At 46.4% G+C, this 15,460-nt stretch overlaps 1 protein-coding gene across 1 annotated transcript in view; it reads left to right on the forward strand.

Moving 5' to 3' along the window:
* Window positions 1-2,957: 2,957 nt before the first annotated feature.
* The window catches only part of ENDOD1 (endonuclease domain containing 1), a 40,934-nt gene continuing 28,431 nt past the window's right edge, over window positions 2,958-15,460 (forward strand). Inside the window, exon 1 of the mRNA XM_004427427.3 lies at window positions 2,958-3,322. Within this exon, the coding sequence (XP_004427484.1) occupies window positions 3,023-3,322 (300 nt within the window). The 5' untranslated portion in view covers window positions 2,958-3,022. The remainder of the gene's footprint in view (window positions 3,323-15,460) is intronic.

The following is a 15,460-nucleotide window of genomic DNA, read 5'->3' on the forward strand; positions in this document are numbered from 1 at the left end:
CCTCCCCCTGCTGTGAAAAGAGAGTCAGTGGAAAGAAAAGGGACTAGAGGCGAACAACTGGAGAGACAGCAGTGAGCTATCAATGGACCATGTATCACACATAAAGATGCTGCTAAAGACAGCCTTCCCCTGGAATGAGCAGACAGCAAAAGCTTCAATTAAATCAAGGCACTCCCACCCTGCAGTGTGTTCCAGAGTCTTGAGGTGAGGACATTTGTAATTTGCAAAAGTAAGTTCAATATTATAATATAATTTTATTTTTGGAAGGCAAACAAACAAAAACAACCTCTATTGTTTTGTACTGTAAACCAAAGGAAATAAAGTTAGATAAAAGCTTCCTGGCTGTGAGATGTACAAGTGTTCTCTGTATGTGTGTCAGTCACTGTCAGGGGCCTGGGGAAAACTACAATTTGCCACAGAGGGTGGGGAAGTAGTGGCAGAGATATTTACGCTTATCAATGGGGGGACAGGGATCAAGAAAGTTTGAGAAGCAGTGAATCAAAGTCATATAAATACTTTAGTCATCAAGACCAGGAATTTATTTTATTTTCTGCATTTGTTAAAATATAACGTAATCATCATATTTGCCATTTACTACTCCAGAGTCTGTGGTAGCCACTGGGATCCAGACACTAAGATGACACCACCCTTATCCCAGGAGTATGTGATCTAGTAGAGAAAACAGATACAGGGATTATTAATATCCTAACATGACAGGTACCATGATAGAAACACGGAAAAAGAGCATAGGGAAGAGAGGGATTGCTTGCTAGTTGTTTAATTGTGTTTACGTGGTTCTTTATAGTTGACAACATGAATCAACATTGGGGAACATGTAAAATCCTATATAATAATATAAATACAAAAAAATCCTATAAAACCTGTAATCCTCCCAGCCTCCTAGGAGAGCGACCATCCTCATGAGAGGACATGACTGAGGTCCACAAGGGTGGGATGACTTGGCTGAGATACAAGCACTAGATGACCAGGGTCACCAACCCCAGATCAAAGGGGACTCCAAGTCCAGCCTCTTCTGTGACATCACACTATATGTGTCTGCCTTTTTTTTTTTTTTAATTAAAATACAAATTTAGCTTTCATCTTAGGGACCAAGCCTAGTCAACATTTTCAGGCATTGAAATCTATAAGGAATTCATTCTTAAGCTCCAAAATATGTTCTCCTGACAATTCATCTCCTACTTTATAGACTCACTTGATGGATTTGCTGTGACTTAGGGGAAAGGCCAGGTGTAGGAACCAGACAAGTCTCATTCAAATCTGGCTCAGAACTCACTGGCTGTGCCATCTCAGGTAAGTTTCAAAACGCTCTGGTCCTCAGCTCCCCATGTGGCACTCTGGGGAAATAAGATTAAATAACAAGATGAAAGTAAAGGCACTTGGCCCTGAGTAGGTGCTCTGGCTCTCTCTCTCCCACCACCACCCTAGTCCAACCTACCATCTCTCAACTGGATTATTGCAAATGTTTTTCTTCATTCATTCTGGACCACTCCAATTCACCCATCTCTGCCCAGAAAGCAAATGTGATTGTGTCACCACCGTTGAAAGATCAAAATCCTCAATACGATTTATAATATTTCTTTCCAAACTGTAGGTCATGAGCCATTAGTGGGTCATAGAAACAATTTTGTGGGTCACCGTCAGCATTTTCTTAAAAAAATGGAATAAAGTAGAATAGACTAGAAATATCAGATTGCAATGCCAATCGTAGTCATACGTATTATTTCATAAACTTATTTTCTCATTGTAGTCCTGTCAAAAAAGTGTTTGAAGGTCTCTGGCCTATGATATCCTGAATGATACACCCCTGCCTCCTCCTTGAGCCTATTTATCATAATCTCCTCTCAGCTCTCTGCTCTCTACCCACACCAGCCTTCCTTAGATTCCTCCAACATAGCATGTTCCCTTCTCCTGGGAGACCCCTTAGCACATGCCGTTTTCCTCTTTGCCTAGTTAATGTCATCCTCTTGGTCTCAGCTCAGAGGCCACTTCTTCAGGCAAACCCCAGAACATACCCTGAACCCCCGTAGGGGTCATGTTCTCATAGGATATTCAGGATTTAATTATTCCTTTAATAACATGCTTCTTTGATTAATGAAAAGCTTTCCCACTAGGCTGCCGTCTTCATGCCGCAGGCATTCTGTTCTTATTTACCAGCGTACCCAGCCTGCGGGAAGACGCTCAGTGGGATGAATGAAGTGATGAATCAACCAATCGATTAACCAACCACGTTGGCTGGTCTCCTTGCTTTCTTGGTATTGGTTTCGTTTCTAAGCTTCATACCAAGTAAACCACAGCAGGGCTGTACTGTCTGCCTAGGATAGGAACTTCCTATAACAGGATTTCTTAACTTGAGTCTTGGGGCTTCTGATCGGCTAAAACTACATCAAGGTTGCACAAGCGTGCGGGCGGTGGAGCATTTCGTTGGCGAAGGGGGAGAGTAATTTTCATTGGATATCAGAGGGGGTCTCTGCCCACTCACTCCAAAGAGCCCCAGGTCGGAGAGCATCTCACGCCGCCCCTTTGCATCCTTGAGGGCTCCTGGGGCGCGCCGACTTGGGAGGCTTCTTGGCTCCCAGCCCAGGGGACGTCCCTTCCCAGCCCTTCCGATCCGGCCGACCTCGCTCAGACCTTCCACTTTTAGGGCGCGCGTCCCCTCGGACTGCAGAGACCAGGCGGCGCGGCGGCAGGTGACCTGCGTGTCCAAGCTCGGGTGCAACCCCGGGGACGTTGCCTGCATCCCAGAGCGCTGGCCCTGGGCCTCCGCAGCCATCTTCAGGGAGGGAGGGTGCTGGGGAGGTGCGGCCTCCGGACGCGGTCCCGCCCCCCGCCGCCAGAGCCGCCCAGCCGGGCCCCGCCGAGCGCTCGCCCTGCCGCGCCGCGCTCGAGTTGCGACTTCCCCTCCCGGCCCGGCTCCGCGGCCTCCCGCGCTCCCCGCCCGGCCCGCAGAGTACGCGCCGCGGCCGCCCCGCCGCTCGGCCCCGCCGCGCTCGCAGAGGCCGCCATGGGCCCCGCGCGCTGCCTCGCGCTGGGCAGCCTCCTCGCCCTGGCGGGGCTGCTGGAAGGCCGGCTCGTGGGCGAGGAGGAAGCCGGCTTTGGCGAATGTGACCGGTTCTTCTACGCAGAGACCCCGCCTGCGGGGCTGCCGGCCGATGCCCACGTGAAGATCTGTCAGCGCTCCGAGGGCGCCGAGCGCTTCGCCACCCTGTACAGCACCCGGGACCGCATCCCCGTGTACTCGGCGTTCCGTGCCGCGCGCCTCGCGCCCGGCGGCGCCCAGCCCCGCTGGCTGGTGGAGCCGCAGGTAAGCGAGGTGATTCCCACGCCCGGGCGCTGGGCTGGCCTCCAAGGGCGCTTTGCAGCCACCGGAGGGGCAGGGCGGGGAAAGGCAGCCCCCACGCCTTCGTGCCTTGGGTCAAGAAACCCGGGTTTCGGATCCACCCCACCGCGCCCCCGGAATTACAGCCTACCTCGCCCCCTGTCAAAGCCGCGGCAAGAGCTTGGCGATCTGCTGAGCCTTCTCTTTCGATCCTTCGCTTAAGCCGCAGGCGCGGGAGGTCCCCAGCGGGAGGTAGCTCTCCCTGCGTTTTGGGCGCAGACATCTGCAGTGTCTCATTCATTTCCTGAATAGTGGGGAGCGTGAGACAGAGAGCCAGGAGACCATTCAGATCAGCGGAAAGCCCAGGCTGGGACCTCACAGGCCTTGGCACAGGTCATTGCCACAATTCTTTGGGCGTGGGTAGGCATTTTCATGCCCATTTTACAGAAGAGGAGATCAAGGTTCTGGGGGATGAAGAGACTTGTGGAGGACTACCCAACTGGGAAGATGGGGCAGGTCTTTTGGCTAGAAGTTCACTGCCCTTTCTACTAGGGAAAACCTTTCCTTCTGCAGAGGCGGCCTTGAGCCTGAAAATCCTTCCCTTCTGCACATGACGTCGAGTAAATTTGATTTGAAGTTTTGTTGAGTTAGGACAATAAAATAAAGGTATAGATTCTTAGAAATGCAATGGGATAGTTACAAATAGTAGGGAAACATTGACTACCTCCAACCAATGGGAAGGACAAACCAGTTTTTCCTGACTTTTCACATCTGTGGTAGCCCACTTGCAAATCATGTCACATCTCAGGGTGTTCTGTCCTGTCTGGTGAGGGTGCCCAAACACTCCGAGAGGCCCCTGGAGGCCCTGCTGAACTGGCTTTAACACATCCTGCCCCACCTCTGCTCAGCCAGCCTCCTTTCTAGAACACCCAGCCAGGTTCCCCTTTGGCTGGTTCTCTGCCTCTCACCAGCTTCCTACCCACTTCCCACCCCTGTCCCAGTAGCCAAGGCCACCCTCGCTGGGGGAGGAGCTGCCCCACTCAGCCTGCCCATTCCTGATGGCCACAGCTGTCTGGGACCACACCATGAACAGGAGACCAGCTTTTAGGTGCTTCATTCAGAGCCCTGGGCTGTAATCTCTGTATGGTAGTCCCCTCTTTCCACGGCTTTGCTTCCCATGGTTTCAGTTACCTGCTGTCAACCTGGGTCCAAAAATATTAAATAGAAAATTCCAGAAATAAACAATTTGTAAGTTTTAAATTGCATGTCATTTTGAGTAGCATGATGAAATATCATATCGACTGTCAGGGTATCGCAGTGCTTGTGTTCAAGTCACCCTTATTTTGCTTAACAATGGCCCCAAAGCACAAGGGTAGTGATGCTGGCAATTCAGATATGCCAAAGGGAAGCCATAAAGTGCTTCCTTTAAGTGAAAAGGTGCAAGTTCTCGACTTAATAGGGAAAAAAATTGTATGCTGAGGTTGCTAAGATCTACAGTAAGAACAATCCTTCTATCCGTGAAGTTGTGAAGAAGGAAAAAGAAATTTGTGCTAGTTTTGCTGTCACACCTCACATGTGTATGTATACGAAAAAGCATAGTATTTATAGAGTTTGGTACCATCTGCGGTTTCAGGCGTCCACTGAGGGTCTTGGAATGTATCCTCCGCAAATAAGGGGGGCTGCTGTAATCCCTTCAGTTGTTTCTAGCTCTGAGTCCTTGGCCAGGTCTCAAGTAATCCACACCTCAGTCTCCTTACCTTTTCCACATCCTATCGATGTCAGGAGCTATGAGATCAGGCATGTGAAAAAGCCTTTGTAAATTAGTGTAAAAAACACTTAAGACATAAATTAATCTAAAATTAGTTTGCTCCCAACTGTACCCCCTAGAGCCTCTGCCTATCCCCCAGCTCATTGTGCATTGTGATTGTGGGCCTGTGATAGTAGATGACTTGAGGATGTGCCTTGAGGAGCTCATGGATGGCTTGGGGAGACAGAACATACTCATGAGGAAGACACGGGAATGCATGCCAAACAAATTCTGTTAAGTCCGGAACACATTTAGTAATCACCTGCTGTGTGCTAGGCACTTAGGGTACCCAGAGAACAGAGTGTAGCTCTTGAGGACAGGAGCTCCCTGGGCTGCAGGTGAGGCTTGCTGGGTGGAGAGGTGTCATAGCATCTGATTAGAGCCACACTTGGTGGGTTCAAATCTCAGTTCCTCCATTGACTCACTGTACACTTGGGCAGGTTGACTTGGAGATAATAACAGGGTGGTTTTGAGGATTAAATGAGTTATTATATAAAGTTCTTTGAGAGATGCCTATCGTAAAAGTACTAGCTGTTATTATGACATAAGGAAAAAATCATAATTGAATAAAGGTAAACAAAGTCCTATTAGAGTTAATCTGTCTTGGAGGCGACAGGGGAAAGCCTTAGGGTCAGGGTGACGTTTGTGCTGTGCCTGGAAGGATGAGGGGGAGTTCACAAGGGAGACAAGAAGGAGGAGGATGTTCTAGGCAGAGGGAACATCATGAGTGAGAAATGCAGAGTCAGGCATGAGTGTGTGGGGAGTGGTTGGAACAGCTCAACTAGTACAAATGAGTAGGTTAGTCTACTCAAGTGTTCAGAATCAAGGGGATAATGGAAGGGAGGGGTCAGGTATGAAGGAGTAATCAAGACAGGCTTAGGGAGGCAGAGCTATTTATGCAGTTATTGAAGTAGTCACAAAGTAGCATGATTTGGCAGAGAGGAAGTGGACAGAACCAAGTCACATAGGCAGTGGAGACCCTGGGCCCCTGGAGGGTGGGTAATGAGGAATGCGTCTGGGGACATCAAAGCGAGTGGGGAAGGAGAGGGAAATACTTCCAAATGGCAGCTCCAGAGGTGAGATGTACAGCAGTTCAGAAAAGTACAGGAGGCCAGAGTTCCCAGCTAGGGAGGTTGGAATGGTCCCCATGGCTGAGCACAGCAGGCAGGATGCTTTTCCCTACAAGATGGGCTTGTACACCAGCCCCTCCTTCCCAACCCAACCTCAGATCAAGTCAGCTGGAGCCGGAGGGTATTAGCAGGGAGGGAGGGAAGGAGGGAGCGGGGAGAAGCTGCAAGAGGAGATGCAGTGTCTCCAGAGCACACTGCATCGATCCTGACCCCCTGCTGCCTGCTCCCTGAGGCCTGCTTCACAGCCAAGGTCCCCACTGCGGAAAGATGCTCAGGGCTCAATGTGGAATTCTGGCTTCTTCAAAGTACTTTGAAATGCTGGGTCGCCTTGTGCCCACATCACCTTTTTATGAGGTCAGCGTCACCAAGAGCTCCAGCAGACACTGGAGGAAGAGGCAGGAGACCAAAGGAGCTCGGTGCTTGCCTTCTGCAGTGAGTCGGGCAGGCTGCACTGATGCTGGGGCTCACAAAGCCAATTCACTAACTTTCCTGGCTGTCCTGCTGTTTCCCTTTGAAAAAAAACCCAAAACTCCTAAATCAAAGATCATAGAAACTTAGTCACTCTTGTGCTTAAAACCTTTAAGGTGTTGGCTGCCTCACACCTACAGGACAAAGTTCACCCTGCAGAATGCAGATTACAAGGCCCTCCACGCCCTGCTCCTGTCTCAGCTCCAGCCTGTCTGTCTCCACTCCTCCCCACCCTCATATTTTATGTTCTAGCATTATCCAGCTGCATGGAGTGCCTCTCATAAACCATAATGTTTGTCACATCTGTTCCTTTGCTCAGGCTGATTCCTTTTGCCCCAAATGCTCTTTTACTGCCCCATCTTGCCCCTCACTTCCATCCTACTCCATCCTTTAATACTGCTGAAGTGTCACCTCCTCCAGAAATAATTGCCCCCTTGAGTCAGGTCCACTCCTGAGTTAGGTCCACCCCTCAGTGCTCCTGTAATTTCTCTATTTTTGTACTTACCACATTGTTTTATAATTACCTGCTTATGTGTCTGTCTCCCCACTGTGAGCCCTTGAGAGCTGAGGACTGCGTCTTATTCGTGCTTGTATTCCCGGTGCCTAGGACGTAGAGAGCACTCAGTAAGTGTTGAGTAAGATAATTGGCTGTTAGGAGGGTCATTCAGGCAGCAGCGGGCGAGATGTTCTGCCTGAGCTTTCCTGCTGGGGAGCCTACTGCCTCAGGAGCTTGCCCGTAGCTGGCCGGCAGCCACTGTTACAGACATGTTCCATATGCAGAGCTGGAGCCTTCCTCTAAGCCCACTCCATCAGTCCTAGCTCTGGCGTTTGGAACTACCCCAAAGGATTTGATCTGGATCTCTTCTCTGGCTAACAGCACTTTAATGTCAGATACAGGATCCCATGTCTGCCCACATTGGAGGAATTTAAATGGGACCTTCTGAGGGACAGAAAACAGAGGGCTGTCATGGGTTCTGTGTGGAATGTGGTCACCTTTAAATCAAGGATGAGGAGAAGGCGAGAAGGTTGAGAAAACATGTCCCCATTAGCATGATGGAGCTGGTTTGGAGGGTTTCCAGTCAAGGCTCCAGAGACCTGAGAACTGGCTTCTGGTTTAGAAAAGGGAACCTCAAATCTTTAATCTCTCAACTTTTTTCCATTTAATGGAAGAATTTTTAGATAAGGTACTGGTGATGCCTTTCCAAAGTACATTGTCACTTCATGCTAGAAGCCAACGTATAAGGCTCTATCATTTTATAAACATGCATACTGGAAGGAACTGGCTTTATGTTCAGCTTATACTTATTTCATCTTAAAAAATACTATGAGGTAGATATCATTCTCTTCATTGTACAGATGAGGAAACTGGCTCAGAGAGGTTAATTGATGTGCCTAAGGTCACGCAGATTGGATTTGAACTCATGACTACTTGTTCCTAGTCTAGTGCTCTTTCAATACACCATAGAGATTCTTTGACCTCATAGTGGATCCACTGCATAAATGGTCATAGGACTTTAATTCTCATCATTTATATAGGAATCCTAATTTCTACTCCATTTCTCCTTCCCAACAATCAAAGGACAAGTGGGAGCTCATATTTGGCCACATAAATGTTGCTCAGGTGTCAGTGGCCCTGAAGTGCAGGGGATATTCTAGTTAACTGCAAAAGAGTTTTCCTAAAGGGCCCAATGAGGTCATATTTGAAATCTTAGTAAATGCAGGAGAACAGTTGTCGCAAGTTAGAACCTTGATTAAGTCCTTGATCTTTAAGTTCCACAGTAGCTTCTTGCTTGCACATCCTGAAGCTGTTAGACACGCTGTTTAATTTATTCTAACATTAGCCACCTTTTCACTGTATCAGATAACGGATGTATAGAAGACACCAAACGCGTAAATTTCTGTGTAAGGGATGCAGTAAACGGGACCATTCTGATTCTTACTCCGTAGTTAAGAGACTTGAGTTCAGATCCCTGCTCTGCCATTTACAGGCCATGTGACCTTAAATTCTTCCAGTGCCTATTTTTCTGATCTGTTCTGACAGTGTTTACTTCATAGAGTGGTTGTGACAAATAAACAAGATAACACACATAAGCTGTAGCCTAGTACCTGGAAAATGGTAAACTCGTAGGAAATGTTAATGTGTATGCTTTATTAAGGTCCTACTCTAATAGGTGTTAGACATACACGAATACACACACACACGAATGGAATGTTGGATTAGACAGGTGACTCCTGCAATTCTACAAATCTCTCCTAAGACATAGAACATCCATCTGTGTATTCTCTCATGCTTGGCGTATGTCCCCCATTCATTTAATAGGTGTTCAGAAAGTGCATGGTGGGGCCGGCCCGGTGGCGCAAGCGGTTAAGTGCGCGCGCTCCGCTGCGGCGGCCCGGGGTTCGCTGGTTCGGATCCCGGGCGCGCACCGACGCACTGCTTGGCAAGCCATGCTGTGGCGGCGTCCCATATAAAGTGGAGGAAGATGGGCACAGATGTTAGCGCAGGGCTGTCTTCCTCAGCAAAAAAAGAGGAGGATTGGCGGATGTTAGCACAGGGCTGATCTCCTCACACACACAAAAAAAAAAAAAAAAAAAAAAAAAAAAAAGTGCATGGTGATGGTGAGAGATTGAGTGAATGGGTGGGTGAATGGATTTAGGTGATTGAAAAAGCAAAGAGATACCTCTGCCCTCCCTGTCCTGCGCAACATAGAGGTGTGTTGTCACAAAACAAATAGTGAGCGGTGGCATTCTGGTCTATATCCTGAGACTGGGTGAGGCTGGGAAGCGCCTGACTCAAGGGAATGGTTCCAAAGCCAATTGCTCATAATTTCTTCGTTAATGGGGTGCAAATAGCAAAAAACAGGAGTAACACATGTCACTCTTCATTACATTTTCCTCCTTTTCTGCATCTTTGAATTCAGTATTTCCATATGATTTGTGGTCATTCTTGGGAGCAAGTACTCTATATTGGGAGAACATTTTAGGGACATTTTGTCCTGAAACAGTCCAGTGGTGACAGATTTATACACCATTCTTTCAGTTCAGACTTAAATTTGGACAATCCAAGAAAGGAACTATCATTGATTGATTTCTTACTATGTGCAAGGGTCTTCACAAATTAACTCATTCATATAACTCTAGGTATTATGACCATGTTTTATAGTTTAGGAAACTGAGGTTCAGAGTGGTTAAATAACTTGTCCGAGGTCACACAGCTGCTGGATGGCAAAGCCTGGATTGGAACTTAGTGGCTGCCCAACTCCAACGCTCTTAGCTCTCTTTCTGCTCTGTCATGCTGCATTCCAATTACAATGTCAGTGTTTTCTCTCCAAATACCAAATTGGCTGACTAGATTTCTTATTTTTATTTTACTGAATTAATCCAGTTCTTTGGATGATTTATGGCTTGGCTTCTAACACACCATTCTGAAAATCCCAGCTTCAGTTTGTCATTAGCTCAGTTACTAGCTCGTGGTAATTGAATGGAGCTTTTCTGGAGGAATAAAGATTTTATTCTTTGGGTTTCAAATTTCTCTTCCTTTTAAACTGTCAGTTCTACAAGGGAAAATATGAGAAAATAAATCCTCCCACTTGCCAGCAGCTTTCGCTTCCAGTGGTCTGGTCTTGCTCCTAAAATTACTGTTATTTCAAGAATGTTTTCTCCTTCGACTTGCATATCAGCCTCCTGAGCAGTGGCATACCCTTTTGGTTCCATAGACCTTGACATGGATGGCAGCAGTAATTCGTTGCCTGCTGATGTATCTATCTGGCCCCTGAAAGGAAGGAGAAATGAAAAAGAAACCGACTCATAAGGTGAACTAAAAATAGAAGCACCATTTAGTATTCCAGCTATGCTTTTATTGACCCAGTGCCTGACAGAAGTGTGTCCCAATCAAAAGAAGTCAAGCTGAGGGCATTTTATATTTTTAATCAAAACTGAAAATATGGGTACATTTCATTTTGCAGAGTAAACAGATCACTGAAATAGTATTTGAAAATATAAATTAAATTACATGTTCCAGTTGACTTGCACCTTAATTTTAGAGATGATTGGTCTTAAGTTTTGATTGATCTTCAGTTGGCAGGAACACCTGATGCTTTGACAAAGCCTTGGGCCCTCTATCAATTAATTCATGAAATCAACAAATATTTATTCAAGCATCTGCTGAGTATCAGGCACTGTTCTAGGCCCTGGGAATAGAGCAGTGCATCAAACAGACGAAGATACCTACTCTCATGGAGCTTATTATCTAATAGAGAACACAGGTGATAAACAAAATAAATAAATAGAAGACATAGCATATTAAACAGTGAAAGTGCTGAGAAGAAAAATAAAGCAAGGCAGGAGGCTATGAGCTATCAGGGAAAGGGTGAAGTTTTAAAAGAATGTCCAGGGAAGACATCACTGAGAAGGTGACTTTGTGTATAGACCTGAAGGAAGTGACAAAGCCAGTCATACAGGTATCTGGGAGAAGAATATTCCAGGCAGAGGGAACGGTAAGTGAAGGCCCTGAGGCACGAGTGTTCCTGTGTTTGAGGAAGAGACCAGTGTGGCTAGAAAGGGATAAATGAGGAGAGTAGCAGGAGATGAGGTCAGAGAGGTGGAGCGGGAGATAGCAGATCATTTAGGGCCTTCTGGACTGTTTGTAAGAAATGTGGCTTTTACTCCATGTGAGACAGGAAGCCATTGTGCCAGCTTTGAGCAGTGGATTTTGACGTGATCTGACTTCCATTTTAATGGGATCATTTTGGCTGGTGCATTGAGGCCAGATTGTATGGATTTGAAGGGCAGAAGCAGAGAGACCACATAAGAGGTTTCAATAATCTGGCAAGAGACCATGGTGGCTTGGACCAGGGTCATGGCAGTCTAGTTCTGGATATATTTTGAAGAAAGGCCCAGGAGTCTTTGGGATAAGAGAAAAGGAGGAGTCATAGATGACTCCAAGGACTGTAGCCAGAACAACTGGAAGACTGGAGTTGCCAGGAGTAAAATGGGGATACTAAATGAGGAGCCTGTGTTAGACATACCAAGTGTGAGCTGCCTTCAGGTATTCACGGAGCTTCAAGTAGGGCCCTAGAGCTCACTGGGTACTTACCACATCCTGGGCACTCTTCTGGGCATTTTTTCACGTGTAATCTCACTTAATCCTCACAACGACCATAGGAAATAGGTGCTATAATTATCGTCCTTAGAGAAGGAAACTGAGGCACAGAGAGGTTAAATTACTTTTCTATATTCCCACAACTAGGAAGTGGTGGAACTGGGATTTGAACCCAAGCTGTCTGACACCAGAGAACACGTAGAGCTGCCTCTGTTACTGAACCTATTCATGTATTGGGAGAGCTCCCGTTTAATTCTCCTGAATGAAGTTCTTTTGAAAGTTCACATGTTCATTTGCCAGGATTCTACAGAGCAGGGCATGTTCCCAACCCCACAGCCACGTGCCAATGAACGTCAGATGCTCACAGCCTCCAGGTGCACCGTTGTTCGCTAAGTTCTACATTGGGCTGAGGCTGCTCTTGCCCCCTTTTGCGATCTTTCTCTATTCTCATTCATCGTGAGCACTTCCTATGGTCATCTTGCAAACAGACATTCTCCTAAGGCACCAAATTGGGGTGGAGGGGAATGGATCATCTAAAAACTGTCAAGCAACAAGTATTGTCCCCTGGGTCTCAGTGAATGTGGCAGGGATAAGGGAGGGGTCTTGCATCTGTGCGGGCGTGGAGCTGTGGCTGCTGGAGGTGGGTTGGGTGCTATGCATGAGCCTGAGAAGAGCCCAGCTCCTGACCAAATGCCAATTGCCTGAGGGGGAGAGGTGCAGGCAAACCACACCCTTGAGAGCCCCACCTCTGGAACAGAGGTAGAGGAGCCACTCATCCATCCTTCAGCCCTAGGCAGTTCAGGAGCTCCTCCTATGCACCCAGCCTGGTTCCCCAGGGAAGTAAAGCTAGCTGAGCCTAGAACATTCTGAAACTTAATAACCCAGTAATGCAATAAGCCCAGCTTTGGGACCAGGAGAGGGCCTTTGCTCCAACTCAGAACACCCTACCTCCTTGAAAGTGCAGAAATTCCTTTTTCCTGTATGACTCTTAGTAAGCTGAAGTCCTGCCCCTGTGCAAATTCTTACCTTTGCCCTTATGTCCTAGGTAATCTGGCTTCAACCCACCTAGTTAAATGAGCCTTCCCTGTGAGTCTGGGAGATGGCAGCATTGGTTTCAGGAAATCTCCTTGCCATTATCTTAGTATTTATAACTAAGGGAAGAAGTTGATCCATATCACATCAGTTTGTTGATTGAATTCACTGGGATGCATGACTGAACAGGGACTATGTAAGGAAATGACCACTGTTTATGTTTCTGAAAGACTGGGCATCCACTGTAGTTTCAGGACACACGGAAGCACGGGGAAAGGAAAGCCGGGTTTATGAACCATAAAAGGTCTTTTCTCATTACTGGATATCTCTTGTATCTGGAGCCATAGTACCCATGATAACATCGGAGGACTCCTTCCTGGCGGAGTGGACTATTTGGAATGGTTGATGACCTTCTGTTCCTCAGTTGGACAGACTTCACCTCTGTAACCCCTACCCTCTGTACTCTGAGGTCCAAGCTCCCATCATCTTTATCCAGGCCTCTGCAAAACAGTTTCCTGACTGGTTAACCCCTTTTGCCTGGGTCTCAACTGGCCTTTCTCCACTCTGAAGCCAGAGAAATGCCCTCAAAACATTAATCCCATCATGTCTCCAGCAGCCTCACTGGAAACCCTTCAGGGCTCCCCGTTTCTCTTCAGATAAAGACAAGTCCTTATCGTGGTCTCCAGAGGCCTGCATGGTCTGTCTCCCAGTCCCCTCTCAGCTTTATCTGTGTCACACGCCTTGCCAGGCCTCTACTGCTAGCCACTTTGGCTTATATTTGTTTGTTTTTTTTTTTTTAATTCTCATGTTCTCTCCTATCATAGGGCCTTTATACTTGCTGGTTTGTTTTTTTTCTTCCATGATATTCCCAACTAGGTCAGTTGCCCAGAATACTTTCTAGTGGCACCAAACATACCTTTCTTTGCTAGTGTGTTACAATTATACGTTTATTTGTGTGACTAATTGAGTGCCACCCAACTAGACTCTAAGTTCCATGAGGGCAGGGCCCAGGGCTATTGTTGCTCATTATTGAATCCTCATTGTCCAACACAGGGGCCAGTGAACTTTTTCTGTAAAGGGCCAAATAGTAAATATTTTAGGCTTTGCAGGCCATATAGTCTCTGTTGCAACTCTTCAACTGGGCTGTTTTAGCACAAAAACAGCCACAGACAATACATAAATGAATGAGTGTGGCTATGTTCTAAGGGAACTTTGTTTATTAAAACAGGTGGTAGGCTGTTTGGGCTCACAGATTCAGCTCACGGGCTGTAGTTTGCCAACCCCTGGTCTAGCATAATGCCAGCACTTAGTTAGTGATTAATAAATGTTGTTGAATGTTGAGCAGTCTGCAAACATGGATTGAATATTGACAGTGAGATTTGAAAGCTGTGCCATACTATTCCTGTTATAGCACAGCAGCCCCTAGATCTAGACCTACAGAAAATTTTCAACTAACCTTTAATGTGGTAGCGGTGGTGGTTGCTATTTATAACATTTAGGTGTTTTTAGGATTATAAAAATAATATATGCTTATGGTAAAAAATGTTTTGAGCATTTTGGAAGTATTTAAAGAAAAGGATCTCACTTCTCACAGATAGCCAATCTTTACAGTTTGTGTATGTATATGTGTCTGTGTGCTAACATTCTAGAAATTTCCATTACATATAGGGGCACATGTATGCTCTCATACCCTTTATTCTAGTCAACAAGGTTCAGCATCCTTTTGGACTCTGTGAAGCCACATCTAACAAGTCCCTCAAACAACCATCACACCCATGGAGTGGGAGAGTGAAGGGACTCTTGTGATGAGTGCATTTGCCCATAAACATAAACAATTTATTTCATTTAGAAATAGAAGACCTGGGGGCTTCAAATGCAAAGTCTATTTCATCACCTTTTCCTTTCAAGTTGTATATCATGTATAACTCATGGATGGCTTGAAATAGTCTTGCCTTCTTTTCCTTTCCTGTGTTCCTGAGCAGGGTTATAATTCTCCTCTTAGAGGAGACAGAGGCCCAGGGAGTCACTGGTCTGCCTAAAGTCACAAGGCCGGTAAGTAGCAGAGCCGACAGATCTCCTCATTTCTAATCTGATGTTCTGTTACTAAGCCCTGCTGCCATGTAGCCTCGCATTTAGAGGAACTTGAAGAAAAGTGACATTAATAAAACCCAAGAGAAAAAGTCAAAGAAATGAAAATGATTTTGCCTGAGGGTAGATGTACTAGCCTCAAATGATATTTATTATACAACATTGAAAAGTAGATGCTCTCTCTTTTGTGCTTAAGACAGGAGATCAGAAGCTTAAACAGCTGGAGGAGGGTTTAGGTTGGATATAAATAAACCATTCCTGACAGTGAGAGTTATGCTGTGGAAAAGGATCTAAGGGCTGTCAAGTCCTCTTCTCTAATGATCTTTAAAATGAAGGGTAAATTTTGCCCGTTGGCTTTGGAGAAAGGCTATCTCTTATAGCTATAATCTTGTTTGGAGACAGGCTATGAGCCTTTCCCAGTTTTCAGTTGAGGGTGACTCCATAATTGAGTTGATAGTGGTATCTCACAGGCTGCAATTCCACACCAGGTGGTTCAT

Source organism: Ceratotherium simum, chromosome 7 (assembly GCF_057802395.1).
Source record: "Ceratotherium simum simum isolate JZ-2026a chromosome 7, ASM5780239v1, whole genome shotgun sequence".
Taxonomy (NCBI): Eukaryota; Metazoa; Chordata; class Mammalia; order Perissodactyla; family Rhinocerotidae; genus Ceratotherium; species Ceratotherium simum.